The sequence below is a fragment of the Centropristis striata genome, chromosome 8, assembly GCF_030273125.1.
Source record: "Centropristis striata isolate RG_2023a ecotype Rhode Island chromosome 8, C.striata_1.0, whole genome shotgun sequence".
NCBI lineage: Eukaryota > Metazoa > Chordata > Actinopteri > Perciformes > Serranidae > Centropristis > Centropristis striata.
In genome coordinates, this window is record NC_081524.1 from 9115197 (window position 1) to 9143159 (window position 27963).

The 27963-nt window shown below is 36.7% G+C and overlaps 2 protein-coding genes and 1 long non-coding RNA gene across 5 annotated transcripts; 2 read left to right on the top strand and 1 right to left on the bottom strand.

Moving 5' to 3' along the window:
• The first annotated feature begins 4437 nt into the window (after positions 1-4437).
• On the top strand, positions 4438-9227 carry LOC131975980 (carcinoembryonic antigen-related cell adhesion molecule 16-like). The gene is made up of 6 exons (XM_059338833.1): positions 4438-4480; positions 5407-5727; positions 6278-6553; positions 8474-8722; positions 8805-8891; positions 8995-9227. The coding sequence occupies exons 1-5, from the start codon at positions 4438-4440 to the stop codon at positions 8876-8878; spliced, it is 963 nt and encodes a 320-aa protein (XP_059194816.1). The 3' UTR covers positions 8879-8891; positions 8995-9227.
• Positions 9228-14706: 5479 nt separating this feature from the next.
• LOC131975647 (myelin protein zero-like protein 2) lies at positions 14707-21322 on the top strand. Of its 3 annotated transcripts, XM_059338348.1 has the most exons (8): positions 14707-14884; positions 15194-15245; positions 15391-15463; positions 16421-16765; positions 19536-19638; positions 20408-20442; positions 20536-20591; positions 20725-21322. In XM_059338348.1, the coding sequence occupies exons 3-8, from the start codon at positions 15400-15402 to the stop codon at positions 20851-20853; spliced, it is 732 nt and encodes a 243-aa protein (XP_059194331.1). In that variant the 5' UTR covers positions 14707-14884; positions 15194-15245; positions 15391-15399; the 3' UTR covers positions 20854-21322. The 3 variants fall into 3 exon arrangements, with proteins under 3 accessions (XP_059194331.1, XP_059194332.1, XP_059194330.1); XM_059338349.1 differs by lacking the exon at positions 14707-14884 and having other exon boundaries at positions 14970-15245; positions 20542-20591; positions 20725-21320; XM_059338347.1 differs by lacking the exon at positions 14707-14884 and having other exon boundaries at positions 14994-15245; positions 20725-21313.
• On the bottom strand, positions 20254-27933 carry LOC131975648 (uncharacterized). Its single transcript, XR_009394744.1, has 3 exons — positions 27722-27933; positions 20815-20896; positions 20254-20608 (listed from the first exon to the last, which is right to left on the bottom strand). It is a non-coding gene; the product is annotated as an uncharacterized LOC131975648 (long non-coding RNA).
• Positions 27934-27963: the final 30 nt, after the last annotated feature.

A 27963-nucleotide genomic window follows, 5' to 3' on the forward strand; every position in this document is an offset into this window, starting at 1 on the left:
TTACTATAGGCTGTTCTCACTGCAGCAAAGAAAATGTTGGCCTTGCGATGGCAAACACCTCACAGATTGTTGTGGCAGCAGTGGGCCAACTCTTTTCTAGACAAACTTATGATGGAGAGATCTGTGGCCCGGGTGAATGGAGCCAGTCAGAAAACCTTATGAGCTTACACTGTGGTTAAAGCAACCCGTTCTCATTCCCAAAGCGTAATATACCGACGATTTGTCACACCCCTAGACGTATCATACTGACGCAAAGGGTACCCTTCCACGTCTGTGTGAAACGCTCTGGGTTCTCAATTGACTCCAATATAAACCCGCTCGCGGTGCTGAGAAACGCTTAGAGCAGAGGCTACAGCCGTCTATTCACTCCAATAATATCCCGACAACGGCCCTCCATGACGCTGCGAGCGACAATCTGATTGGAGAACCGAGGACCCTGTGCACGGAAGTATTTTTCTCACTATTTTAAGGATTTCTTTTAATGACATCGTCAACATTTCTCAACACAAACACATCAAAGTCTCACTGATAATTCAACAATAAAATAGCTTCATGTTGTGGCTCTCAGTATAATTTTTTTCTCCTTCGATTCTGAGAAATAAATCGTTACAGCAGAGTATCCCAATATTTTGCGTGGCAATATTATATCGATTCATGGCCGCCAAGTATCGATATTTAGAGTTCCAGCGGCAAGCTTTTTCCCCGGAGACCGTAGCAGGCTCACTTTTAGGAATATACTGGAGATACTGGTATCATATGAAACTAGAAGATCTGAGGAATCTATATATTTTTGAAATAATGCTTCAAAGTTAGGCTTTTTTTTCAAATATTTAAATTCAAAATACTTCAGAGCAAAGCTTTAAGTTGAGGAAAGTTTGATAAAATGCTGCAGTTGTTGTCGTCCATACATGTTTGATATCAGTTCAGTTCAGTTTGACTGAACACTTTGTTGGTCAGTCTGTGGGTTTGACTCTCATAGTGGAGAAATAAAAAGACTGAAGTGAGAATAATAGACTGAGCAGTGGCGGTTCTACACAGGGGCCTACAGGGGCCCCTGTTGTGGCCCCTGTGTCAAATTAATAATAAAATGATCAATTTATAACGATGAACGATGGAACAATTCCTACCTGTTTTTTGTTCAAACAATATCTCATTGGGCACAAAAGGAACCCAGAATGTGTACATTGTATAATAGTTTAATTGTGCAATTGTGCAATATATATATATATATATATATATATATATATATATATATATATATATAAAGATCATTCTCACTATACTGCACTTTCAAAATAAAAAAAGTAATTGTGTACAAAAATGTCAGTGTATTTGTATCTTCCAAATATACTTAAATGAGATTTTTAAATGAGCTAAAATAAAGGTTTTGAATGCCTAAATATAATCTTTTGCTTAGTTTTTAAATGTGCCCCTCTGATTAAACACTGGCCCCTGCTTGGCCCCCACAGTAAAATTAGTCTAGAACCGCCAATGAGACTGAGCATTTTCTCTTATGTGACAAAACAATTCTTGATTGAATTTAATTCTTTGACACCAAATGCAGTTAAACAGTTAAATCGCAATATATTGTATCAATACTCACCATATCGCAAAATGCTTCAAATTGCAATAATATCGTATCGTGACTCAAGTATCGTGATAAAATGGTATCGTGGGGCCTCTGCTGATTCACACCTCTAGTTATAAGAGTGTTGTTGTTTTTTTTTTATTTGTGTGTGTGTGTGTGTGTGTGTGTGTGTGTGTGTGTGTGTGTGTGTGTGTGTGTGTGTGTAAAATATGGATAGGATAACAATATACAGTTACGGCTTAAACAAGTTGCTGGTGGGCAGATACATTTCAGAAAAGGTCATATAAAAAGTTTCAGTGATAGGATAAAAGGAGACAAATTTATGCACTTTGTTGTGAAAATAATCTTTTGTAAGAAGAGTAATAAGATTGATAGATGCATAGCTTTTTCAACACAGAACAGTATAAGAAATAAAAGTATCTATATGTTCTTTCCAAAAAATGTGGCGTTATATTTACACAGAAACCAGAGCCAGACAGCACAATCTAATGAATCTATTTCTTCATGACAATCCATCTCAGACAGAAGTCTTTAAATTCAGACAGAACACTGACTCTATTGACGTAGTTATAATATTGAAAAAGGGGGCTCGGCTTTGTGTTTGTCTGTTAAACTTCCATTTACAGTACATTACAGGAAACTTAACAGACTTGGAAAATACCCAAAGAATCCATCCAGAGCTCGTAAAAACTTACAGAGATGTAGCATGACTCCTTATGTTAACAAGGCATTTAGAACCACATAAAACTTCAGTTTCTGTTTTAAACTATAGTTGTGAAATTCAGCTTTGTGAAAAATGAGTTTGTGGGACATTTGATGAGGTGTTGACTGTATAAAATGACATGGTGTTACATTTGAGCTTTCAGTACTTGCTTCAATTTTTTTTTGTTATGATGTATATTTGAGGTGTTTTTTGATTTAACAGAACAGAAATTCCGGGGAAAAAACATCTGCTTTGTTTGATTTTTTTGTAAAAACAACCAACTGATTTTTCTGTGATTAAACAACAAATCAAAATAGGAACAATTACAAGATTTGATTGACCTGCCAACATCTTTGGCTCATAAAGAAAATATTTCATCTGATTGTGTCACAAAGGAAAACCACAGAGAGCCACTTCTCTAAGAGAAGGACATGTCTTCTCATAAATCAGTCAGCATCTGATGAGCCACATTAACTCCATCACTCCCAGTACACAGTGTTACAACAGATGGGGGGTAACATTATATTTACCTACAAAAGCACATCGTATCTGTCGGTGACACATCCCTGACTGTCGTTTCACCTCCCATTCTGTACATTCACATGTCAGAACATGAGACACGCTGTCAATGCCTCATTGTTTCAGCTCATTTGATTGTTAGGTCACAGTATTAGGATGGGCATTTCCCTTATCAGATTAATTATTGATAAAGGTGTATAAAAACAGAGTAAAAAAAAACACATATTTCTGAGACAATAATAATAAAATATCTTAATCTTTTTTTCCCAATTTAAATTCTGTCCATATGCAGACACTGAAGCCAGAGACGTGTTGTAAATCTGTCTGAAGGAGGCTAAGTGTCTCTTGGACCTCTTTGATCCTCCTCCAGGAGGAATGCTACGGCTCGCTGCTGCTCCTCAAACACCAGAAACCCAAAAGCACTCACTGAGGAGCTCGTAAAACTGATGCACGACACGCCTTCACCACCGTGACTCAGACTTCTGCTGCACAGAGTCATACGCATACAATAAATCCATTGATATTCATGACTAGTCTGCCTCAAGGAAAAATAACAATTGTAAGAAAATAATAATATAACAATACAATTTAATATATATATTTTTTTTATTTTCTTTTCTTTTTCTTTCGTTTTTTAATCATTTATTTATTGTCTACTTCTCATGGATGTTTTATGTATCTTTCAAAAAACCTAATAAATATAATTTAAAAAAAATAAAAACCACCAATTGTTCAGGTTTTATTAACCAAAACATGATGTGCACAGTGTGAAGATGGTCAAAATATTGCTTTTTATCATTTATAAAAATACAGCCAGATGCAAATAAGTTCAAACTTTATGGACATAAATAAGAATCAGCCTCTAAAGAGAGGCAGGTTAATAATTAAATGCTCTGTTTCTGGTTTGAATTTGAAGAGATGTTATTTATAATTAGCTTTGAGTCAATTGATGTTCGAAAAATCAGGTGTTGATCTTTGCATTCGATTTTTATAATTTTTTTCACTGTCATTTATTTTTTAGTTTTTAATTGAGGGTGGAACTATTTTAAGATTAACTTGAAGTATGAGGGCCATTTTATTGATGATACCTCATCAGGAAAATCATTAAATTTTGAATTTTTACTTAAAAGTGGCTTTCTATCTTATTGTTAAAAAATATGTTCTATCATACTTTTTTGTGTTGATATTACAACATTATCGGTAAACCTGTTTAAAGCTTTGTATTTCCCAAGATTATATCAAGGTATAGCTTCTAGAGATTAGATCTTTTAAGCTATTGGGTGGTTGTTGGTTCTTTTTTTAATGTTTTTTTTTTCCTGTCACAGATTTAAAGCAAAATGGGGACAATTAATTGCGGTTTCTTTAAACACTGCTGACTTGTATTTGTCTTTTCTACACAAAGCAAATTAGTGCATCGACCTGAGTAGTTAGTAACTCCTGACTGAACAGATACTTACAGGTATTTTGGTGTATTTACACAGTGTCATCGTAAACTCTGAGTAGGGGGCTGGAGTTGTTCCTTAGCTGAGCAATAAAAGAGCAGGTGCAACAGTGACTGCATGGTTTTGACATCTGAGAGGACTGGGAGACAACGTAACACACTTAATTTTTCAGCACGGACACCAAGATGCTCAGGACTGCTGCTTGTTTGGTGCTTTGCGTTTTAACAGGTAGATTCAATTCTGATTGTGTTTTGATGGGGAAAACATGTTGTTTGCCTCATAAATTTTGCTGACAATTTAGGCCAAAAGAAGGACAGTGTTGTTCTTAGAGGGATGATTTGAATATTTTATCAAACTTATCCATATTCAGTGTTTTACCTACAATTAAATGGCGGTCGGCACACCCCCACTTTGGACAAGCAGACAGGAGTAAGAAGCTAAGCAAAGTGCAGGCGAGGGCAGCCGCAAAATGTATTTTAGCCACTTAAAAAAGTGTTTATTAAGTTTAAGTGTCCTCTATGTTTAGAATATTTTCATCGCTGTACCTTGCCGTAAGACAGCCCTGTTTAAGTTTATGCGGGGAAAACTGTTCTCGTCAAAGTCACCAGACTCCATTGACAAAAACAGTAATTTTGTCTTGCAGAACAAGGGAGTTGCTGGTCGACTACTGCTATAATCAGTTAGTTTGTTGTGTTATTGTGTGATTTTGGTGAATCTAAAGTAACCCTTTAAATCACCAAAGTGATAAAATAACACAAACGAGGCAGCAAATCCCAGTAAATCCCATGTTCTGCAGGGTAAAATGAGTGTTTTTGTTAATGGAGTCTGGTGGCTTTGAAGAGAGCACAGGTAACGACTTCAATTCTCGGTCTGAAAGTGATGACAGCATGGTGAAGCAGTGAAAATATTGTGTAGTTATATACTTGCACTGATGGGGATTTTTGTAGGTGGTTAAAACACATTTGACTGCTGCCCCCCTCCACAGCAACACATTACTGTCGTCTTTGCTGATACTTTATGCTGCTTCTCCAAACTGGAGGCGTGCTGATTCCCATCTACTATCGGTAATACACCGACTACAGACAAGCAACTCATACAACCCCACTTAAAAAAAGAATCAGACTATCCCTTTAATTATGTATTCTGTGAATTAGGTATGTGTGTAGGTGAGGGTGTCCTGCCCCCGGGACCCCTGAGCGGAGCTGTGGGGGGAAAAGTGAAGTTCACTACCACCCTCAGACCTCCTGAGCTTCCTTTCGTCTCCGTCAGCTGGACCTTCGAAGGGGTGAACATCATCACCTCCACCAGCACCAACATCACTGAACCGGGGCACGCCAACAGGATCACATTAGACCGATCCACGGGGGCCCTGGAGCTCAGGAGCCTGGTGCTGGAGGACAGCGGGGAGTACCTCCTCACCATCATACCAGAAGGAGGGCAGCAGGTGCAGGGGAGGACCACACTCCAGGTGTATGGTGGGTTTTCTTCATTTCAATTAGAGTTATTATAGTTATGCATAACAATTAAGTCTCTTTTAAGAATAAATCCACTGAATTGTTCTTGATGTTTAGTAGGCTTTTGTGTTGTTATAGCGTACTGGAGTAATTGGATATTTTTCAATAAATCTGTTATTTTGTTTTCCTGTTAAAAAAAATCCTCCTGGGATTCAAGGATCCATAGTTTTTATTTCACACAATCTCAAATAATTTGTGATGTTAAAGGCAGTGTATAGTTACTCTTGGGACTTGTGGGAAAAATAAGAATTAGGAATAAATAGATTTAGATTAATAAATCAGCCACTTTAGAAATGTAACATAGCTTGGATCATTTATTCATAATTTATTGAAAATAACACAGTTTTGAGGTTTTGTCTTTTTGTTTTTGTTATTTTGAATGGCTTGAGTGGATTTGAGTGGATGAATCAATAAACCTGCATGAGTTGAAATTAGAATGCTTAAGTCAAGTTCAACCTTAATTTTATGAAACCGTCCTCATTGTATTTTCTCCATCCATGCTCTGATAAAGATCTGGTAAGTGGAGCCACCATCCGCAGCCCCTCAGCCGTCCTCATAGAAGACAAAAGCTACACCAACCTCAGCTGCGAGGCCTCCGGCTCCATCAGCACCAGAGAGTGGATGAAGGACGGCCGGCCGCTCCGTCAGACTGACAGACTCAGCTTCTCCATGAACAACAAGACGGTGTTCATGCAGCCTGTGGAGAGCTCCAACCACGGCACCTACCAGTGCCGAGTCAGCAACCCAGTCAGCAGCGTGACGGCGACCTATGACCTCACTGTCAACTGTGAGTACTGCTCACCGTTCACTGCCAGCAACTGCTTTTTAGCAAAAAAAAATACATGGAGAGTTATTTAAAAATGAAAAAAGTCTATGTAATTGTATACATATTTGGAAATGAGCTCTTAATTATGTGAAATATTCAAGTTATTTTGGCAAATGTAATAAAATGTCATAGCCCTAATATGGGATACTCAAATGGTAGCCTGGCTACTCAAATGGTGGAATGCAAGTACAAATTTGAGTATTTTCTTCTAATTCAACTCCAACTCAGAGGGAAATGTACATTTTACCCCATTACAATGATTTGACAGGTTTAGTTACTTAACTCATCCTGATTTTCGCACAGAAAACGCATGAAAAGAACAGCTAAAGAACTTAATTGACTAATAGACAAAGTTATTAGCAACTATTCTAATATATGTTTTAGTTATTCTATTGCAAAAAAGCCAAATATTCCATGATATGTACATTTTACTTCATTACAATGATTTGACAGTTACTTTGCATATTGAGATTTCTGCACACAAAACACATGAAAAACAGCATTTATCGATTCAGGCATTCGTTATTTTCTAAATCTTTCTAAAACAAACAAACAAAAAAAATTAACCTTTTAGTCAAGAAAATACTCAACAGATCAATTCAAAGTGAAAACAATAGTTAGTCGCCAGGCCTATACAGCAAAGGAAAGAAATAAAAATCGGATCCACCTCAGACAATTATATTAAAAAAAATGCTGCTTCTATATTTAAATACGAAAATTTTTTTATAATAATAATATATTGTAGTATAAGAAACACAGTAGACATTTTTCTTCATTGAGTAGTTTTTGTAATTGTACATTTTCTACATGTAACTAAATATTTAATTATCATAATAAAATTATACTTACTTTATTATTATTATTATTATTATTATTATTATTTACTCAAGTACTGTACTTTTTCAGGAGATTTAACATGAAAAAATACAATCAATTTAAAATGATTTTTGCATGTTTATAACTTAAACCACATAAAAGGATATTAAGTAGTAAAAATGAACTCAACCTTGATGACAGTAAAATGCTGCTTACATAAATGCATCCATTATAAAAATCCAATAATAGATTTAGAATATATAAAACAATCTGAATGGGAACGCTTTCAGTACATTTAGATGCTGGTACTTTTGTACTTTTACTTAAGTTAGTTTTGAATGCAGGACTTTTACTTGTAGTGGAGTAATTTCACAGTGTGGTATTGTTATTATTACTTAATTAAGAGATCTGAATACTTCTTGCCGTATGCACATACATTTACTGAAGTACCTTGTATTTGGGCATTTTTACAGTGTGGTTTTAGTATTTATAATTAATCAGAATCAGAATTACCTTTATTGTCATTGTACAGATTAACAAGTACCATTACAACGAAATTCCATCATGCCAGCATCCCGTCCAAACGTATACAACACACACAAACAATAAGACAGAGGTGAACAGGACAGGAAGACAGGGAGACAAGAGAGAGAAAAACAGCACCCGTGAGGAGAGGAAAGGAGGAAAAAACAAGGAAAAAAAACTCAGCAACATAAGCATAATACACGTCACAAACATGAACAGACTTATGACATGCCACAGGGGAAGGTGGGGCCAGCCTAGCCAGGCGGCCCTCCATCCTGCAGCTATAATAACTTATATTAAATAAGATATAGTGAATTTGGATAATGTGGGACACTTTTTGCAATTTTGACTTTGTTATATTTTTCTAAATTTAAAAATATTTTATGTAATTTCAGTCACATGCCACCCATGGTAGACCAATAGTAAAGGTTTTGATGACTATATTTACTTTAAGCAGGAAATAAACCAGCCAAACCTTAAGTGTCACTCATTACCCGAATCCACCCTATCTGAATACTTTAATCCTTCTTCTCTGTGCAGTTGGACCACATAACATATCGATCAGTGGCCCGTCAGCAGCAGCGCCTGGTGGGAGAGTGACCCTGCAGTGCTCTGCTGACTCCGTCCCTCCAGCAAACTTCAGCTGGACGTTCAATGGCAACGAGACACACGTGAACACCTCCATGTACGTCATAGAGCGGCTGCAGGAGGACAGCATCGGGAATTACACCTGCACTGCCAGGAATATGGTGACCATGATGGAAAACTCCACAGTTCTGAATCTGAGAGGTGAGGATTCACATTTGCTCAGTATTATATACATTTTAAATGAATTTCAATGTTAAATGTTGTCTTTCTGTACTTCATGAAGCATCCTGCACTGCCCCCTGCTGGTCGTTTGTCCTGCTGCTGGTCAGTGCTCTCACTCTGAGGGAGTTATTGTAAGAGGAAGTGTCAGGTGAGAATAATATTCATGACATATCTGCCTCATTGTTTATGTTAAACTTCCCTTTACTTGTTTGTTCTTTCACTTACATTGGCTTACTTTTTTTCCCCCTCAGATCTGTTCCTGAAGCATTTTGCTCATGATTAAAATCAATAACAATGTCCTGTAAATTAACAGTTATTTGATACTTCAGTTTGTTATTCCTGAGCCAGAATGTAAAATCTCACACTGAAAAAACAATGATATTTCTTGTTCATTAAATACTTTTGGAGATGTATAATAATGCAAATTAACACCTGTGTGACCACACTTGGTTTCCCAAATTATGGCACCACGAATGTCATTTTCCATAACATATGATCACCAGTTATAGACCAAAGGGCACAGTGCTTCGTGTTAGAAAATAAACTTGTTCCTTCACAGCAGATGCAAACTTGTGGGACTATTTGGGAAGAAGCTGAGCACAGAACAGATCATGAGGAATACTCAGATTTATGTTTTTCTATCCCAGCTCAAAGATAAAGTAGAACATAAAATAAAAATGTTGATTGTTACTTGCATATGTCTTCTCTTTGCCCTCATCAAGGCAGCTAAATATATATTTGCTCATACGATATAATTGCCGTCTCATATTTTTGAGGAAGCTGTTGTGTGAAACTTCCCTTCTGGGTGACAAAAGTTCAACAGTGTTGCTTCACAGTTGCAGACTTTGTGATCCTGGCCCTGCCCCAGTTTATTATTATAGCCTCAATCACTGATCAGCATCATAGTTTCCATAAACCACACCTCTTCTGTTTCTCCCTCAAATAATCAGACTGACTGAGAAGAATGATGTCGTATCATCATGAATATAACTACAATCAATCCAAATTACATTTGAAAAAAAGTGCAATAGAATTATAGTGATATTAGTTATAGTCATATTATTTTTGAGGATTATTACAATTTAAAACATGACAATTTCAATTTTATAATTTAGGCTATTAACCCATGACAAACTAACTGACGAATATTTGTTTTTGTTGTTAAAAATGATTTATGGATCAACCTTTTACTCCTTTTTATTTACACTGAAAATGAAAGATAAACATTTTGAGTAAGTGCTCTTCTTGTGTTACAAGTCCTCCATGTTGCCATGTTTGATTTTGAATGAATCCAAAAGTACTCATATTACATTTTAGATTTTTTATATTTCAAATTGTTTGGCTGCTTAATTATGCAGGCATCATTGTTATTTTTCCTATTTTCATATGAATAAATAAATAAATAATTTTCCAAGTAATGTATTATAATATTGATGAAGTAATGACTCTATATGTACAAGATGCAACATGACAAACTGCTGGTTTCTAATGATTGTTGTGATGATTGTTGCAATATTCCTGCATGGTGTGCCTTTAAATATAAAAACTATTTCTTAGTTTCAGAAGGGTAACACTTTATATTAAGGTACACATATTCAACATTAATTAGTTGCTTATAAGCATTCAAATTAGTAACATATTGGCTCTTAATTAGTCATTATTAAGTAGTTATTAATGCCTTATTCTGCATGGCCTTATTATACAACCAGGAAGCCATTAACTAAGAGTTTTCCCTCAATAACCTCAGAATGATCAATTATTAGTAGTAAGTTGGGAAGTTCTTGTATATGAGTTACGATCTTAATATGTTTTATAATATGGACTTTATAAGGTGGTAGTATTGTAGGAACAGACGGTATTCATTAAGTGTTATTAAGGGAGAATAATTATTCTTTAGGTACTACCATACAAAACAATGCATATTAAGATCGTAACTCATATACAACAACTTCCTTACTTATTACTAATAAGCAATAATTCTGAGGTTACTGAGGGAAAACTCTTGCAGAATAAGGCATTAATAAGTACTTAATGACTAATTAAGAGCCAATGTGTTAGTAATTTACATGCAAACAAGCAACTAATTACTGTTGAATGCATGAACCTTAATATAAAGTGTTACATTCAGAAGAATTAAATGTAAACCCTTTTAAAGGAACTTGTTGGGGACAAATAAATATCTTTGCTGCATTTGTAGCCATTAATACCACAACACAGCACATTCATGATTGTGAATGCATCTCCATCTCTAATCAGAAAGCTTCCTCTTGGACTGTAGCTCAGGATGCAGAGCTGTGCCTGTTGCAGCTGTTGTTCCCGTCTTGCCCCGTGAGTCCAGTAATTTACATGCAGGCAACAAGCTGAGCTCGACCGACTGAAACAGGCGAGGCTCAGCATCCCTGACCTGATTACCCGGCTGAACACCTGGGGCTAATTAAGCCGGGGACTGTGATTGGTGGAGATAATTATACATCACTTTTCTGAGATGCAGCTTCTGTCAGGAGGCCTGACACGAGGTCACTGGTGAGAGGCTATAAAATTAATGCAGTGCTCGGCTTTACACTCTTTTGTTTCCTCTCACTATCTAAACCATCGGGCGAGGAGAGGCGAGCTGAACGTTTGACTCGCACACTGGGAACATACTGCGATAAAGTCTGAACAAAGTACACAGTATTAAAGAGGACATTGATATTACATAAGACATTACTGATCAGTCAGTGGAATAATTCAGGATGAAAGATGATGGTGGGGACTGATAATCACAGCTGATTATACAAGTGAAGAATATTTGATGTAACAGCGTCCTGTGTGTCTCCAGGGGTTAGTTGTTGTTGGGGGAAGTTCTCTTTAGTGGTGGTTTTGGGTCTTTTACATCTCGATTTCATCACAATTTACCAGTGGCGAGTATTTTTTTATCACAACAAAACATGAAATACTAAATTATTAATGAATAAAATAAGGAGGTATTCACAAGATTTACAACTAAAGCAGGAAAAGTTGCTTTATATTATTTCCAGTGGAGGGTAAAACTGAACAAAATGCTTTTATTCCCTCAATAAGTATTTATCGAAGATTTCTTGAAACTACAAAGAGCTTTGGATCTTGCAATAGAAAAGTTTCTCTGCTGAAACATACACTCTGCATAGAACGTGTCTGAAATTAAATGTGGCAGTAGTGAGTACTGGCACCTTTACTTCTAATTTTTATTAATAGTAATATTAAAAAAGCTGATATTTATAGCGAAATAGGCTTTATGTATGATTTAATGGAGGGGGGACAAGCATTTTTTTTTAAATGTAAAATCAGCCACTTATAGATAAATATACAGAAGATGCACAATTTCCAATTCAATTTAACCTCAGATTGATTGTTCTGGTCAAAAATCTAATAAAAAATAACTAATCAATACATTCATAAACCTATTAAGGTGTATAAGTGTTCAGAACATTACAATTTTTCTTTCTGAAGTCCATTTCCAGGCTCAACTATGTCCCATAAGTTGTTGCAGCATTATTGGGTTGGTACCATTTGTTACACACTTTTGGTGCTGACTATTTACTACAAAAGTAAGATAAAATTATATTAAGACTAAAATATAAAATTACTTTATAATAAGTCTAACATACTCAAATATTTGAATAGAGTCGTTAAACCCTTTAAATACCCTTTTTACCCTTTTATCAATTTGAAAATGTTTATTCACCGAAAACAAAATAAAAAAGCTGGAAAAAAAAGACAAAAACATTGTAATTACTGCACTCTGGTTTTGCATTACTATTCGAACCTCATACAGCAAAAACAGAGCAGTAACTACAATTTTGTGGGTCAAAGGTCAAATAAATCTTCATTATTTTTGAGCATAAAAATTACATCATCAACACATATAGAAATAAGTGATATTTATAACCCATTTGGCTGGCCAGTTAAAAAAAACGTTAAAAAACATATCCTTAGTGTTCGTCTTTGTCAACTTTTTTCATACGTAAACCTATTTCATCTATCTGGTTTTATGACTTGATAACCTTATTGGGGCTGAGATGGATGAGACAAAGGAAATAAAGGCAACATTTATTGTGACTTTTTTGCATCTCTCACCCAACAAATACCCCATTACAAAAAAAACCCCTAAAACTAACACTAAAGCTGATAAAAACTAAACTAAAACTAAGCATTTTCCAGAAAACTCAAACTAGCAAACTCACTCTAAAAAGTAATTAAAACTAACTGAATTTGAAAACAAAAAACTCACAACAAAATTAAAACTAAAACTAAGGAAAAATCCAAAACTATTATAACCTTGATGTGGGGGTGGGGCCAGGGGGGAAAATACAATGTTCAATGTATGACTCACTATGTTATATGTTATCATGACAAAATTCAACAATGTTAAAAAAAAAATAAAAAATAAAAATAAAAAAAGATTCAAGAAATAATCTCACTGCAATGGACTGGCTATGATTGATGACTACCATCATCCCACATAAATAAGTAAGTGGGCTCTTTAAATCCACAAGAGTCTCAGCTTTTCAATTTATGTCATTCAAAGCCTGTTGAGGGATCCCAGCATGCTGTTTGTTTGGAAGCATTTTCATTTTATGTTACCCTTTCTAAACAAACACTCACATTCTCACATTTATGATGTTGATATGAAGAGACAAACAAAGCCCTGTCCAACAGCGAGACTCCACAATTTCCTCCTTCATATAAAAAAGGGAACAAAACCACGATCATTATCACAAACCTGACAGCTAACTGCACACAATGAAAACCAGAGTGCCATTTTCAGAAGCATGCAAATGCTACATTAACAGAATAATAAATAACTTATTAACAAGCCTCTCATGTACAAACAGAAGATCAAATCAAACATTGTTGAACTTTATGAAGCTCGTTAGTTTTTCTAGTTCGTCTCCAGGAAATCTGCACCACAATAACAACGCAGGAAGGGAGTTTTGGAGCTGAAATGAAACAAATTGTGATTTTTGCTTTTTTGGCTGAAAGAGATCGGAGAATCTGATCCACCATAATCAGATCATCTGGATACTTTTTTATCAGCTGGCGATGCAAAGCTTCTCATGTTGATACAGCTCTAAACCCACAAACAATAACTCAGCCCTGCTTTGCTCTAACAGAAGGCCTAAACTTTACTAATTTCCAGAAGTGATGAAGTACATTTACTCAAGAACTGATTTGAGGTACTTGTTTTCCTGTCCCTTTATACTTCTACTCTGCTTCATTTTAGAGGGAAATATTGTAGTGTTTATTAAACTACATTCATCTGACAGCTGTAGCTACTTTACAAATTAAAAAAAAACATAACTTTATGAAATGGTAGATCCCTGACAATGGCAGCCTACATGTCAAAGTATTTTTGAGCAAGATACTGAACCCCAAATTGCCTCGGCTACCAGTATGAATGTGTGTGTGTGTGTGTGTGTGTGTGTGTGTGTGTGTGTGTGTGTGTGTGTGTGTGTGTGTGTGAATGAGCGTAGTGTGTAGTGTAAAGCGCTTTGGATAAATATATATAAGCACTCCATTTACCAAGTGCAGCTGAAACAATAAGTTGACTGACAGAAAAATGATTGACGACAGAATTTGATGGTTTAAGTGATTTTTTTTCTTCTCCCATGTATAAACATCGTATGGTTCCAGCTTCACAAATGTAAAGATTTGCTCCATTACATAATTTATTTGAAATATCTTTTAGTTTTTTTAATCGAATTTTCTTTATTAATAGCTTTTTTTTTCTTTTACATTTTCCTGATATCCATACTTACTTTAAGTTAAGTAACACTTTGAAAGCAGACATTTTTACCTTTTTTTTAATTTATTTTTCAGTGTGGTATCAGTACTTTTACTTCAGTAATGGATCTGAATACTTCCTCCACCACTGCTGGTGTCTCAAACAAAGTAATTACACTCGTTGACCACAACGAGGCGTTGTAGTTGTTGGTTTAGTCCGACGTGCACTACAGGACGGAGTCATCCTGCTAATTGTTGACTTATAAATTGTTGTACAAAGTTGAACTCTGAAAAAAGAAACCATCGTCCTTTAACAGTGTTTGTGTCTACTAACAGTGCTGACAGATGGAAAAAACACTTCCTGCTGCAGTCTTATTAATAACATCTTCTTTCTCTTGGGTAAGTTATTATAACAACTCGGTAATCGGTCAGATTTTTTGATACATTTAGATGTTGAGTTATGTAACTTGAAGCTTGAGGAAAGTACAGGTCGGGTACCCGCAGCACACCTGTCGCTGCTTTATATTTACAGGCAGGCTGCGGTCTGTTGTGTGGTTTTGCAGCGTTGTGTTGAATCAGATGATCCCGTGTGTGTGTCAGTCAGTTCAGACCACGTTCCTCTTTGTAAATCCTCATTTTTCGGGGTTTGCCTCATGTCGTCATCATCTCTGAGACTTTTATCCTGTTGCTACACTTCGTATTTTTCAGTGTTTTCGTCTAAAGCAACGTGACATCAGCAGATCTGCCTCTTTGTAACTCTGTAAGTTTCCAACATTTACTTAAAAGTTGATTTTAAATTGTTTTTGATTGTTTCAAAGCTGACACATTATGTTATTATAACTTAACGTGGCTCACTGGTGCATTCATTAATTTATATTGCGTTTTATTGTTCCACACACCTGTAGTCATGAACAATGAAAACCGGCAGAAAATCACCTGTCGTCCTGCTGAAGTTGATTTACGTCACATTACTTACAGGTAAGACATTTATTTTTTCAACTTTGTCAGTTTGTTTCTGATTACAGTGCAGGTTTATTTGTGTAAAAAATATGAAGTGGTTGTCTAATATTGTTTTTATTAATTACATAACTGATTTTGCTTTAGTTATTCGTCTTCTGTCAGACTTGTAGAGAGAAAACATCCAAAATAAACAGTTGGACGTTTATTTTACTGCACATTTTCCTAATTTAAACAGAAGTTAGCATTAGATAATGTCTCATTTGCATATTTAGACATAAATAATAAGTATAATGTCAAAAAACAATTGTCTTAATGCAAGTTATCAACTGGAGAAGTTTCATTGCGATATCATTTAGTTAACTTTTTATTCCCTTAAACTAATGCAGAAATTTCCACTTCAGCAGCAGTTACATACACCGAACTTCACACTTTCATGCCTATTTACATTCTTGAGGTTTATACAGAAAGGTTTATTCATATATAATTTATAGCCTGATTTATAGAATATTTCATTCATAAAAAAATTATTTTTGTTGACAGCATTTTCTGATTTCTGGTGTGAGTAAAAGAGAGGTCCAAAAGTCCCTCTGTGAAAACTTGTGTCAATATGTCAAAATGAAACAAGGCTTTATCCAATGATCAGAAATTTCATGCAAATTAATATATATTTAATAGGATAATGTCTAATTGGCGAATTAAACACTATTTCAGAAAACATGCTCAAAAAATGTAAGTTAACTGGGAAATTGTCATGGTGATATACTGTATTTCACGGGTAATGTCTGCTCTGAATAGTCACTTTTTAACTTCCCCTTTATTAATGTAAGAAATAATTTGACTGAAGCCAAGTTTCATAACCGTAAACAGCTTCTATAAATACTCAGATATGTAAAGATACATTTGTTTTGGTGCTGTTGACCTCATACTTTGTTTCTTTAAAAAAAACATTGCCACAATTTCCCCTTGTGTTTTTAGCTGTTTCTGAGGCACAGGAAGTCGAAGTCTGGCCTGAAGTGACGGGATACCTCGGCCTTGATGTCACCCTGCATTGCCGATTCATCCCGGGACTAAAAGGCTCCAATATTACTCAGGTTCAGTGGGATCTGAAGCCCCCAGAAGGAAAGGAAATAGTTATTATTGTTTGGAATCCTCAATTCGGACACAATGCCAGTGGCACGTTTCTGAAGGACAGAGTGGAGATTTCAGGACAATCTTTGATCATTCGGGCTGCAGAAATGAGAGACGCAGGCTTGTACAAATGCAGCATTTCAGCCTTTCCTGGTGGTTCATTTCAAGGAACCACCAGACTCGTCATTCAAGGTGAGTAAGAAAAATCACATTAACAGCCCAACCTCTTCAATCTACATACGAAAAACACGACCTTACACTTTCAAATTACATGCAATGCATACACAAAATCCAATTGTGCATGCATATGAATGATTCGCCAATCCTTCCTCATGTTTACGTTGGGAGTTGGTGGCGCCCTCTAGTGGTGGAAGTACTTATGAATTACATTGAGGGAGTGGTGGTGGATGAGCCAATCAAACTTCAGACTTTCACCCAGGGGAACGAGGTTGGTGTCCCATGTGAAAACAAAAGTAAATGATGTGATTCAAACATCATTTAACTATACTTGCAGCACATCTTTACCTAATTATGTCACTTCCAGTAGGCAGATCGTCCTCATAACTACATCACTACAATGGGGAAATTCAACCTCTGCATTTAACCCATCCTTTTTACACACAAGTGAACACACCATGCAAGGAGCAGTGGGCAGCACATTGCCCGGGTTTCCAGGCATTTATCTTACTCTTTAAACTGACTGATTGTTGTTGTTGACAGACAAATAAGGCAACTGTATGAAATGTTCCTGCTTATTTATGAACAGAATCAAATGGATTTAAAAAATCTGATCAAAAAGGAGAAAATCATTATTTAAATATAGTTTTTGGCTCAGGATCATGCTGATTTTAAAGATTGTCTTTGCTTCAAGTTGAAGGTTATCCGCTGGATTTTTATTTTTTTAAGTTGAAAAAATTTCAACCTTTACAGTGATCATTACATTTATGCATACTTCTTGCAGGATCGATACAAATTTTGGAAACACTTGGAAAATTGGATTTTGGCCTATTTATTGCACATAATTTCAAAGTTTAAAGTCATGTTATTTGCATGCAGATTGAAGAGACAGGGTCTGTCATTTTCAATCTGAATCTTATTCTCCAGATTTTTGTGTCGAAATGACTAATGGGGACAACAATTATTTAAAACTGGTCCAGTATTGAGTGAGAGCACTGCAGTTGGAGGCCACGAAGCAGCTGCAGTGTGATTGCACGAAACAACCGACAATTTATAGGAAAAAATTTAAAGTGCTCGTTTTTGCCACTGACACTCAGTGACAACATTAGGGAAAGATCGAAAAGTCTCGGCCTGAAATCTCGCAAGAGGTGACTGATAGGATACATTTTGTGTTTTATTAGAGGAAGAGAACAACTAGAAGTGATTATTTAATGCACAGTTATTCCACCTCATGTGGGACTCTCTCCGACATGTTTACAGAATGAATGTGACTGGAAGCTTTATATACTTGTCATGGCATGGTGCCAGTTATTCTTAGACATTGCAGGTTGCTGAACATTGCATAGTCAACGTGTCACACAGATGAAAAATATGTCTGGTCAGCTTATATAGCGGACTGTCAAAGCTGAATGAAGTGGTCAGTGCATGGTCAGCGTATCAATATCTTACTCAAATGTTCAGTAGAGACACAAAATCTGTTCCTCAAATACACACAAACCATAAGTATCAAGTGTGTGTAAGAATACATGCTGTGGAGAATTACAAAGAAATACATACTAACAGTGAATTGTTCCCGGAAGACAAACAGTGGAAACATACGTGGAGAGAGTTGGAGAGAGGAAGTTTGTTGTCAAGTCAAGTCAATTTTATTTATATAGCCCAAAATAACAAATCACAGATTTGCCTCAAAGGGCTTCACAGACTGTACATGGTACGACACCCTCTGTCCTTAGACCCTCACATCGGCCAGGGAAAAACTCCTCAAAAAACCCTTTTAACAGGGGAAAAAGAAGAAGAAACCTCAGGGAGAGACAGAGGAGGGATCCATCTCCCAGGACGGACAGACGTGCAATAGATGTCGTTGTACAGGATCAACAGAGTAGAATAGAGTAGATAGAGGTTGAAGGGGGAGAGAGGATAGAAAGGAGCAGGAGTTCTGGGAGGAGACAGCAGCAGGTGATGAGCAGGACCACAGCTCCACACCCTGTGAAAGAGAGCAGAGAAAAGTGTGTGTCATGTATAAATGTGTTGGAGTACAGAAAGCGTAGCTCAGTGACATCTAAAAGATTGTCAACGTCATGTCTGAGTCAAGGTGATTTCAACAATGTAAATGAGGTCTTTGAATTCTATGGCTGCCTGTATTTATTTGAGCCAGAGTATAAAGTTGAAGCTGCAAGGCTGCAAGCTCTCACACTGCTGAGGAAGGATACTGTTGTAAAGAGTGTGACCGGTTGTTGCTCCATATTCAGATTTCTGAACCAGACAGGATCCAGCAAATGGTAAAGACAAACATTTTACTTTTGTGTAAATTATTTCAGAATCTTTTCAGACACTTATGACACAAATCTGAGTCTTTCAGTGGCAAAAACAAGCATTGTTAGTGGATGTTACGTTACACTGATGGGAAAAGGGAAATTGCCCTTGCAGCTCGTTTCGCAGCTGCCAGTTGCAGCACTCTCACCCAATGCTGGAGCAATTTCAAAAATAGGATCCAGGTTGAAAAATCCAGCGGTTAACCTTCAACATGAAGTAAAGACAATCTTCAAAATCAGCATGATCCCTAGCCAAAATATATATTTAAATAATGTTTCTCTTTTTTTTGGATCAAATCCATTCAACAAAAGGCTTTGATTCTGCTCATAAATAAGCGGGAGCATTTCATACAGCTGCTTAATTTGTTTATCAACTTTACTAATTATAGACTAATGATAAATTAACTGGGATTATATAAACACAATTAATCCTAAACACACAGGGTTAATCACAGTCATGTTTCTTCTCCCAGAACAGATGCCGTTATCATCGGGGGAGGTGTCTGCTATAGTGATCGCTGTCGTGTTGCTGTTTGGGATCATAGCAGCCATAGTTTACTTCGTCTTCAGGAAAAGGTGTGTGTGTGTGTGTGTGTGTGTGTGTGTCTATTTCATATTTTGAGTATAAAAGCTATAGACACAAATCTTTTTCCATAACTAAGACTTTTATATGACACTTTTATATAGTAGCATTAATCATCAATATAAAACACATTTAAGAACAGAATTACTGTAAATATTGGACTAATAAGGAAGGTGATTTTTTTGTTAAATTACAGGAAAAACCAACAACCTTTAACTTTCATAAACGGTCACCATTAGTCCTGCATGTATACAGTCATGGAAAAAAATACAAGACCATTGTTTTCTTCAATTTCTTGTTCATTGTAATGCCTGGCACAACTAAAGGTAAATTTGTTTGGACAAATATAATGACAAACAATAATAGCTAATGAGAGTTTAATTTAAGAGCTGATATGTAGATATTTTCCATGGTTTTCTTGATAACCAAAAATCCTTATCAAGAAAACCATGGAAAATGGCTTGATATCAGCTCTTAAATTAAACTCTTATGAACCATTTGTGTTGTTATCATTATATTTGTCCAAACAAATGTACCTTTAGTTCTACCAGGCATTGAAACGAACAAGAAATTAGAGAAAACAAGGGTGGTCTAATATTTTTTCCATGACTGCATGCATGGTTTGTTTAACATAAAACTTTTTTAATGTAAGAAGGGATATAAACATTCATAGAAAAAGGTTTCTAGGATTAGAAAGAAGAGTCATATCAAAAGTCAAATCACATGCAGAAAAACTAATCACAGCACTTTTGATTCCCTCAGACGTGACCGTAGGGTCAGACACCGCGTCTACATTGGTGAGAGCACTCAAGTCTATTTCTACACAGAAACTGTGTTTTACATCGTTTGTGTGTTTCAGTTCCCTCGTCTAAAGTGCGTGTGTCTTTCAGATACAGGTGGTCCGGTGATGGACGTGTTCAGGCCATCTGTTCTTGTCAGAGACGAGGTGAGCTGGTCTGTAGCCTGGTGAAGAAGTTTCAGCCAGATTAAGTTTGCTGCTGTTTAAAAAAAAATGATAGATCCTTCTATCAGAGCTACAGTCACCATCTAATCACTGTCTCTCTCTCACTTCTTCATAGGATGTGGTCTACTCTGACGTCAAGCTCAAACCATCCAGAGAAGCTTCCCCTCCACCCAAAGACAAACACAGGACAGATGATGTCACATACTCAGAGGTTTTAATTATGAGTCCATCCGTGATGGTATGAAGCGTACGCTGAAGTCACGAGGATCTTCTTCTTCTTATACGTGCTGAGGGCAAAAAGGAAACGCTCTTAAAGCTGCTGCATGCAAGTTTAATTAACCACAATTTTGGTATCTTTTAGGGAAATCAGCGTGTTAACTGCCTTTAAAATAAAACCTAACCTTTGTGGCTGCCCCAGGCCTTCTATTTATCCTCTCTGTAGGGTTTTTCCATGAGCCTGTGTTTCCACGACAGCCTCACAGCAGGGGATACAGTATAAAGGAAATGTAATATGTCTATTACAGTTTGCAGCGCTTTCATTAGCCGTGGTGTTCTTAAACTCAGAGGCTAAGGGCCCTATGTTATACCCGACTATAAAGTCAATGGTGCAGTATTTTCCTGCTAATGAAAGGTCACAATATGCAGATAGTGAGTTGGGCGTCCACAGTCTGATTCATACGAGTTTACACTCTGCTTGGTACACACAGTGCAGCAGCGCTCCTCCTCCTCCTCCTCAGTTTAACAGATTAACGGTTTGCTCATATGCAGTCAAATGTTGATGGGACAGAGGAGTGGGAGACGGCAGAGGCAGAAAACCACATGCTTCTCCAATTTGCAGAATCCGTCATTTTAGCGATGCTTCAGTTGCACCTGGCTTTTAAAAGGAACGGGAGATGACACTCTAAATGGTTTAATTCAAATTACGCCCAAAACACACCTGTGATTAATTAGGAGACTCAATAGAGAGGGAACAAAATTACGTATTTATGAGGCCAATCCAGAAGATGACATCACCATGGGGTCTATTGAGAATTAGCCTATGGGATGTTTGCATTGGATTTTGGATCATTACAGAAAATAAACGCACGTTCCTGATGCGGACACATTTTGTTCAGCAGAATAATCTTCACAAATGAACACCACTTTTACAATGTTTGAAGCAATAATGAAGCAGACAGAAGTAAACAGCTAACGTTATGCTTCAGACAATCTCCAACAAGCTAACCAGCGTTTTTTTTAAGCTAGCGAAACCGTAGCCTAATAAATTGTTTATTACCTCATCTAAAAGAGTTTGCAAGAGCACTAAAGAACAACTAGAGGCTGTGAGGCGGATTAGTGAGAGATGTCCTGTCCAGGCTCTGTGTGATGACGTTTAATTTCCCCCCCGACAACCACTGTAGTCTCATATAGCTGCTTGTTAGCAACCGCCTTTTTAAGGACCCATAAAACCACCAAAATTCACAAGTGGGGGTATTAACTAACGTATTTTAGGCCCCTACAACAAAACATGACCATCTCTTGAGCTTGTGTTAACCACTGACCTTATTTCAGGCATCAAACCACCAACCATACTTCCTGTAGCGCCCTATACAACTTTGCCACTTGCCCTTTACATAACGCCCAGAGGTGTCCTGTTTAATAAGCATAGTTGCCTTAAAGTAACTCATGTGATGCACTTAAACTACTAAGTCAGCTGGATGCATCCTCTGGGGATTTTAATGTCTGTGTAAAACTTAATCTAACACAGGGAGCTCAAAGTTTTGATTGCAAATTCAGGAAGAAAGCACATGATCGAGAGCCAAAAGAAGAAAAAAACGCAAGTTGTCCAGTGAAATGGAACAGAGTGTGAACTGTGTGAAAAGTTCAACACGAGGTGAGAATTTAACAGTATAGGCAGTAGAGGGTGAGTTTCCATGAAACTAGTAGCTTTATACTAACTTGACACTTGCTTGTTAGTGGGGGTGCAATTGTATGCTACTGTACACTACTGTAAGAGAAATTCTTGAAAGGGACTGCAGAAGGTTAGAATATAATGCATGACTTCATGTCACATCTGGGGGCTACACAAACACAACTAACAAAAGTTGTTGGGATATTTCAATCTGAACCAAAGTGGTGCAGCTTGCTTGGTTAAAACACATCCAACAGCAGCATATAGAAGCCTTTGACTCCATTTAGTCAGTAGATCAGTTATTTGCATTGCACAACCAATCACACGTCATCAAGGTAAACCATCTCTTTAACCCTGCCTGTTATCATGCAGTCACACCGTGGCAAACTGGCTCCAGTTATTACACAAAGTTCCCTTTCCTCCTTTTGTTGAACATCAAAGGAGGAAGACAAAAAAAAGGAAGATTAAAAAAGGATAATGACACTTTCAAAAAAAGGAACCAACTCCCCGATGCAACATCAGTGTAGCTGTGTTAATGATGGGAGAAAGAGACTACGAAATGCAGCTCTTGCTTTAACCTCAGTCAGAGAGGAAGGCTGGAGTTGTTGTGGTTTTACTTTTTCAAATTCTAACCCGTTTTTTCATAATCCTGTCTGTTGTCTGCAGCAGCTTTAAACAAACAAGCAAAAAACATTACTTGCTCATTATGATACATTACTCAAAGACACTGTAGTATTTTACCCTTCTGTATTCTGTCTGCTTTGGGTTTATAATGTCAGAATCCTGTTTGCAGATGTTCCAATCTGAGCATGCCTTGTGGGGGGGAAAAAAAGGTGATAAAATATGGTTCGCAAGTTGCATAAACGATGCACACCATCAGTGAGCAGTACCCAACAGTTGCGATCTTTTACCGGCTGGTTTTCAGCAGAGTTTCCTGGCAGTGTTGTGCTGTGGGTGTGAGATTGGCTGTGAATTCACACTCACTTTGTGTTGGCAGAACATGTGAGAACAGAACCAGTTTTCTGATGTGTAAAAATACTTACGTTGGGGTTCATTTGATTGTTAATTTTCTGTGTTGTTCCAATTAGTTTATATTATATATATAAGAAATTAAAACTGTGTTTGAACTTTGACTACAATCATTCATGTATCATGTTCATCAAATCATGGAGACAGAAAAAAAAAAAACAGCTCAGTTCTCTAAATTAACTCTGTTTGCTTTATAAACATACAAACAGACCTTTATGGTTACTATAGCTTAATAAATATGTCCAATTCCACAGACCTTGTTCAGCACCTCTCATTTTTGCAAAGTGCTACAGAGTTCTGCTATAGCAGGAAACAGATGAGAGATAAGATAAATGCTGTTTAAAAGGGGTGCTTTTCACAGCAGTCTTCATATTACTCAGATGACGCAGATATGTGTACGTATACACATAATCACACATTTGTGAGCTATGTTGTGAAGAAATCTGAGAACAAACAATTAAGCAAGAAAGGGCATTATGAAAGGAAGTGTCTCTGTTTTCGTGTCTGCTGTCATTTCTGCTATCCTGTAGCTGTCTTTTGCAACTCTTTCAGGTCATTTTTGCATCTTTTGCCGTCTTTTTGTGTCACTCTGCAGTGTTTTTGCTTTTTTGCATCTACCAATGTTTTTGCATCATTCTGGGGTCTTTTTTGCAGTCTTTATTGCATGTCTTTGCAGTGTTTTTGCATCTCTTTGCAGTTGTTTTCTGTCTCGTAGTAATTTGAATGTACATCAGCAAATAAAAAGACTGATGGTCCATGATCCCTTGGGGCTGTGCCACCTGGTAGGCCTGTTCAGTAATCCATCCATGATACTAATAAGCTTTCTCACCACCTATAAACTCCACATTCAGTCATAACTCTGACACAGACGGCATTGAATGTGTACTTCACAGGAGTAGTTTCATCCAGCAGACCTGAAAGTTTCATAAAAAACTAACAGTAACCCAAGATGAGAAGAGATGATAAACCACTCTTACTGTGCACAGGTCTAAATCCTCATCATGTCCAGCTTTCTGGTTTCTCCTCAGACAGATTTATTTCCATGAAAGTTTACGGAAATGAGCTTCCATCCATAATTGAGCATTCAGGAAACCCTGCCCTGATAAAGGCAAGACAGCTGAAACGTCTGGGGAATAAAAGATGGTTTATTTAGAAGAATTGTGCAACTTCATACCGACCGTTCTGCACCACTGAGCTGCAGGGTTTATTCTAAAATGTGGCAGTAAGGAATCAGTATCATAGCCCATTTGTAATATCCCCTTACTTTAGACATGCATGTAGAACCGGTCTGGTGTTATACCTTTTCAACACGGGAGCGTTTCTCTGCACATTATCATCATTTGACCACATGAGGTCACTGTGCTACTGAAGGCGACTGAGGGGCAAATGAACCACAGGAAAGACAGGAAATTATTTTGTTTCAACCTGAAGTTGCATCAGATCATCTCTTGTACTTCTGATCATTCACATCACGATCCCAGGTAAGACAAAAGGATTTAAAAACTCAAGTAAAAGTCCTGTAAAAGTATAGTTAAGGCATCACATTCTGCATATAAAAGTGCCTATTCAGAAACAGCATGGCCCCTTTTATATGATCTTATATCATTCAATTACATGCCAGTACATATGCCTCCAACCTCCATAGTAATTATCCAGTTCAGGAAAGATTTGTTAGAACTGCCACATTTTCAAAATGACTAGATCCTTCTGTTCCCCTTTTCCAAAAACTCAAGATAATGACAATTTTTCAGATCTGATGATATATATACCAAATACGTATTTTTATCTTTAAGTTTATGTATAGTCCAAATTCCATTCCTAAAGCTTTAAGCGAATATTTCCATGTCAACTCACAATTACATAAGTACAATACTAGCCAAATGACAAGATTTTACCTGCCTCACTATCGTACCACCTTTGGTCAATTCTCCTTAAAATACAGAGGTACAATACTCTGGAATGATCAATTTAATAGTTCGATACAGTTTTCCTCCCCTAACACATACAAGAGCAGTTTAGTGGCTGCTCTGATTGCTCAGGTCACCAAGTAGTACACACGTGCATGCGCATGCATACACACACACACATTTTTACACTTTTAATAATTTTTTTTTTCTCCTATTTCATACTTATGTAATTGTAATATAGGTAGAGGCCCTGTATAAGCCTTTTTGCGTTTCTTGCCGCTACCTTGCACCTTCCTTTTGTTGTTATTTTTAAAAATCTTTTTCTTTGGAATGCCCTGCTTAACCTGTTGCCCCCGCGACCCGGCCCCGCATAAGCGGACGTGAATGGATGGATGGATTGTGCAAAATAAATAAAAATTAAAAACTTCAATTATACTTACTGCATTAAGGTGTATATTAATGTACTAGCAGGTTGAGGTTGAGAGTTTTATACAGTTGAGTAGCTACCAATGCATCATGTTTTACAAGCGTTTCATTTGTTCTGCATGTCAAATCCTAATCAAAGTAACTAGTATCTCCAAGTACGTGAAAGTATAAAATTACTTAAAATCAAGGAATACAAGTAAAGTACAAAGTAAAAACCTTTACCTAAGCACTGTACTTGCATCTACTTGAGACTACCATGTGTACACAATGTATAATGGAGTGTGGGGCCTGGAGCAAACAATGGTTTTACAGGTACATAGATTAGGTGAAAAGGAAAAATAAACAAGTTTCTGGTTTGACTGATGAATCCTACATCTTCTGCCACCGCATCACTTTTGTCAGTTCTTGATGCGCAAGTCAAAGTTTGTTCTGAAGTGACAGGATATATCAGGCATGATGTCATCCTGCCATGCAAATTCATCCCAGGACCAAAACACACCAATATTACTCAGGTTCAGTGGGGTAAAAAGCCACTAAAAGGTGACCAATAGTCATTATTTTTTCTAATGTTCATTTTAGAGTTCGTGTTAGTGAAAGTGGAGATTGCAGATCATTCTTTGATCATTAAAAATGTGTAAATGAGAGATGCGGGGTCATACACCTGCAGTGTTGTAACCGTTCCCAGTGGTAAACAGGTGTATCTCAATACATTAGAATATGATGGAAAAGTCCATTCCCAGTAGTTCAAGTCAAATAGCCCCAACCAAGTATTGGGTGCATAGAGATGGACATACTTTTCAGAGGCCAACATTCACATATTAAACATACTTTTTTAAATTGGTCTTTTGTAATATTCCATTTTTTTTGAGACCCTGAATATTAGGTCTTCATTAAATGTAAGCCATAATCATTATAATTAGAAGAAATTAAATAAATTGAGACATGAAATGTTTCATTCTGTGTATAATGGATCTATATATTGTGTTATTTCCACTAAACTTTTCTATGATATTCTAATTTATTGAGATGTACCTGTATTTGAAAGAACCACCGACCCTATTGTTCAAGGTAAGAATCAAATATTTGAGGTCATATCTGTACCGCATCAATGGGTGGAACTGGAATGAGGTTTATCTGATCAGTGTTTAAAGCAAGGTTGGAGTTAAGCTGGTAAAACAACAAGAACAATAGGCTACAGCAGAAAGGCAAAATACACTAATCTAACAAAAAAGTGAGAGCAGAAGGTCAGTGTGCATGCTAGAGAGTGAATATGTTCATGGTGTGCAGGTAAAAACGACGAGAACACAAAGATGGAGACAGCATTGCTACAGAGACTCTAAAATGAAAAAAAAACCCACCATATAATGATGCAGAACTGCTCCCTTTCCAATGACTGATTGTAGTGTTGTGCTCACTGTTAATGTCATCATCATTACTATCACTATATATACAGCTTTTTATTCATTTACATATTATACTAGAATCATCTTGAATGGAGAATTCTGTTTGCAGATGTTGCAGTTTTAACATGCTTTATTATACCAAAAAAGTGTGACATAATGTTTTTTAATGTTAAGACTCATACACATCAGTTTAAATGACCAATTCTTGTTTTTAATCATTTGCTTGTTTTCAGCCAGCGTTTCCACGACACTTATTTTATAGCTGTGAGATAATAACTTTTCAAAACCAAGCTACAAAGTGCTTTGCAAAGACAATTACAGCAAACAACAGATTAATTAAAATTAAAAAACAAATGAGTTCAAAACATAATTACACTAGAACAGTTTGAGAAAATGCTGATTTAAAATAAAGCTTTTTAAAGATAGATTTGAACAAAGGAAACAGAGCTGGCCTACCTGATCCCCTGTGGCAGTCGAGGGGCTCTGATTATATCCGTTACAGTCACAGGGATGAGTGTGTGGCAGACAGAGACAGTCCAGTGATTTATTGACAAAAGTGAAGATTTAAAAGCTTATGGGAACGGACAGAAAGTCCAGCCAGAAGTAACTTATAATCCACAGGTAACTGGAAAAAGGTGCAGGCGGGTAGAGATAAAAGCACATGGCAACACTGAGATACTGGTAACTGACTGGAGGAA

Coding starts and splice junctions, on each gene's coding strand:
- LOC131975980 (XM_059338833.1), top strand. CDS start 4,438: ATGCTCAGGACTGCTGCTTGTTTGGTGCTTTGCGTTTTAACAG. Junction 4,481..5,406: donor GGTGCTTTGCGTTTTAACAG/GTAGATTCAATT, acceptor TCTGTGAATTAG/GTATGTGTGTAGGTGAGGGT. Junction 8,723..8,804: donor CACAGTTCTGAATCTGAGAG/GTGAGGATTCAC, acceptor TACTTCATGAAG/CATCCTGCACTGCCCCCTGC.
- LOC131975647 (XM_059338348.1), top strand. CDS start 15,400: ATGAAAACCGGCAGAAAATCACCTGTCGTCCTGCTGAAGTTGATTTAC. Junction 15,464..16,420: donor TTACGTCACATTACTTACAG/GTAAGACATTTA, acceptor TTGTGTTTTTAG/CTGTTTCTGAGGCACAGGAA. Junction 20,443..20,535: donor CAGACACCGCGTCTACATTG/GTGAGAGCACTC, acceptor TGTGTCTTTCAG/ATACAGGTGGTCCGGTGATG.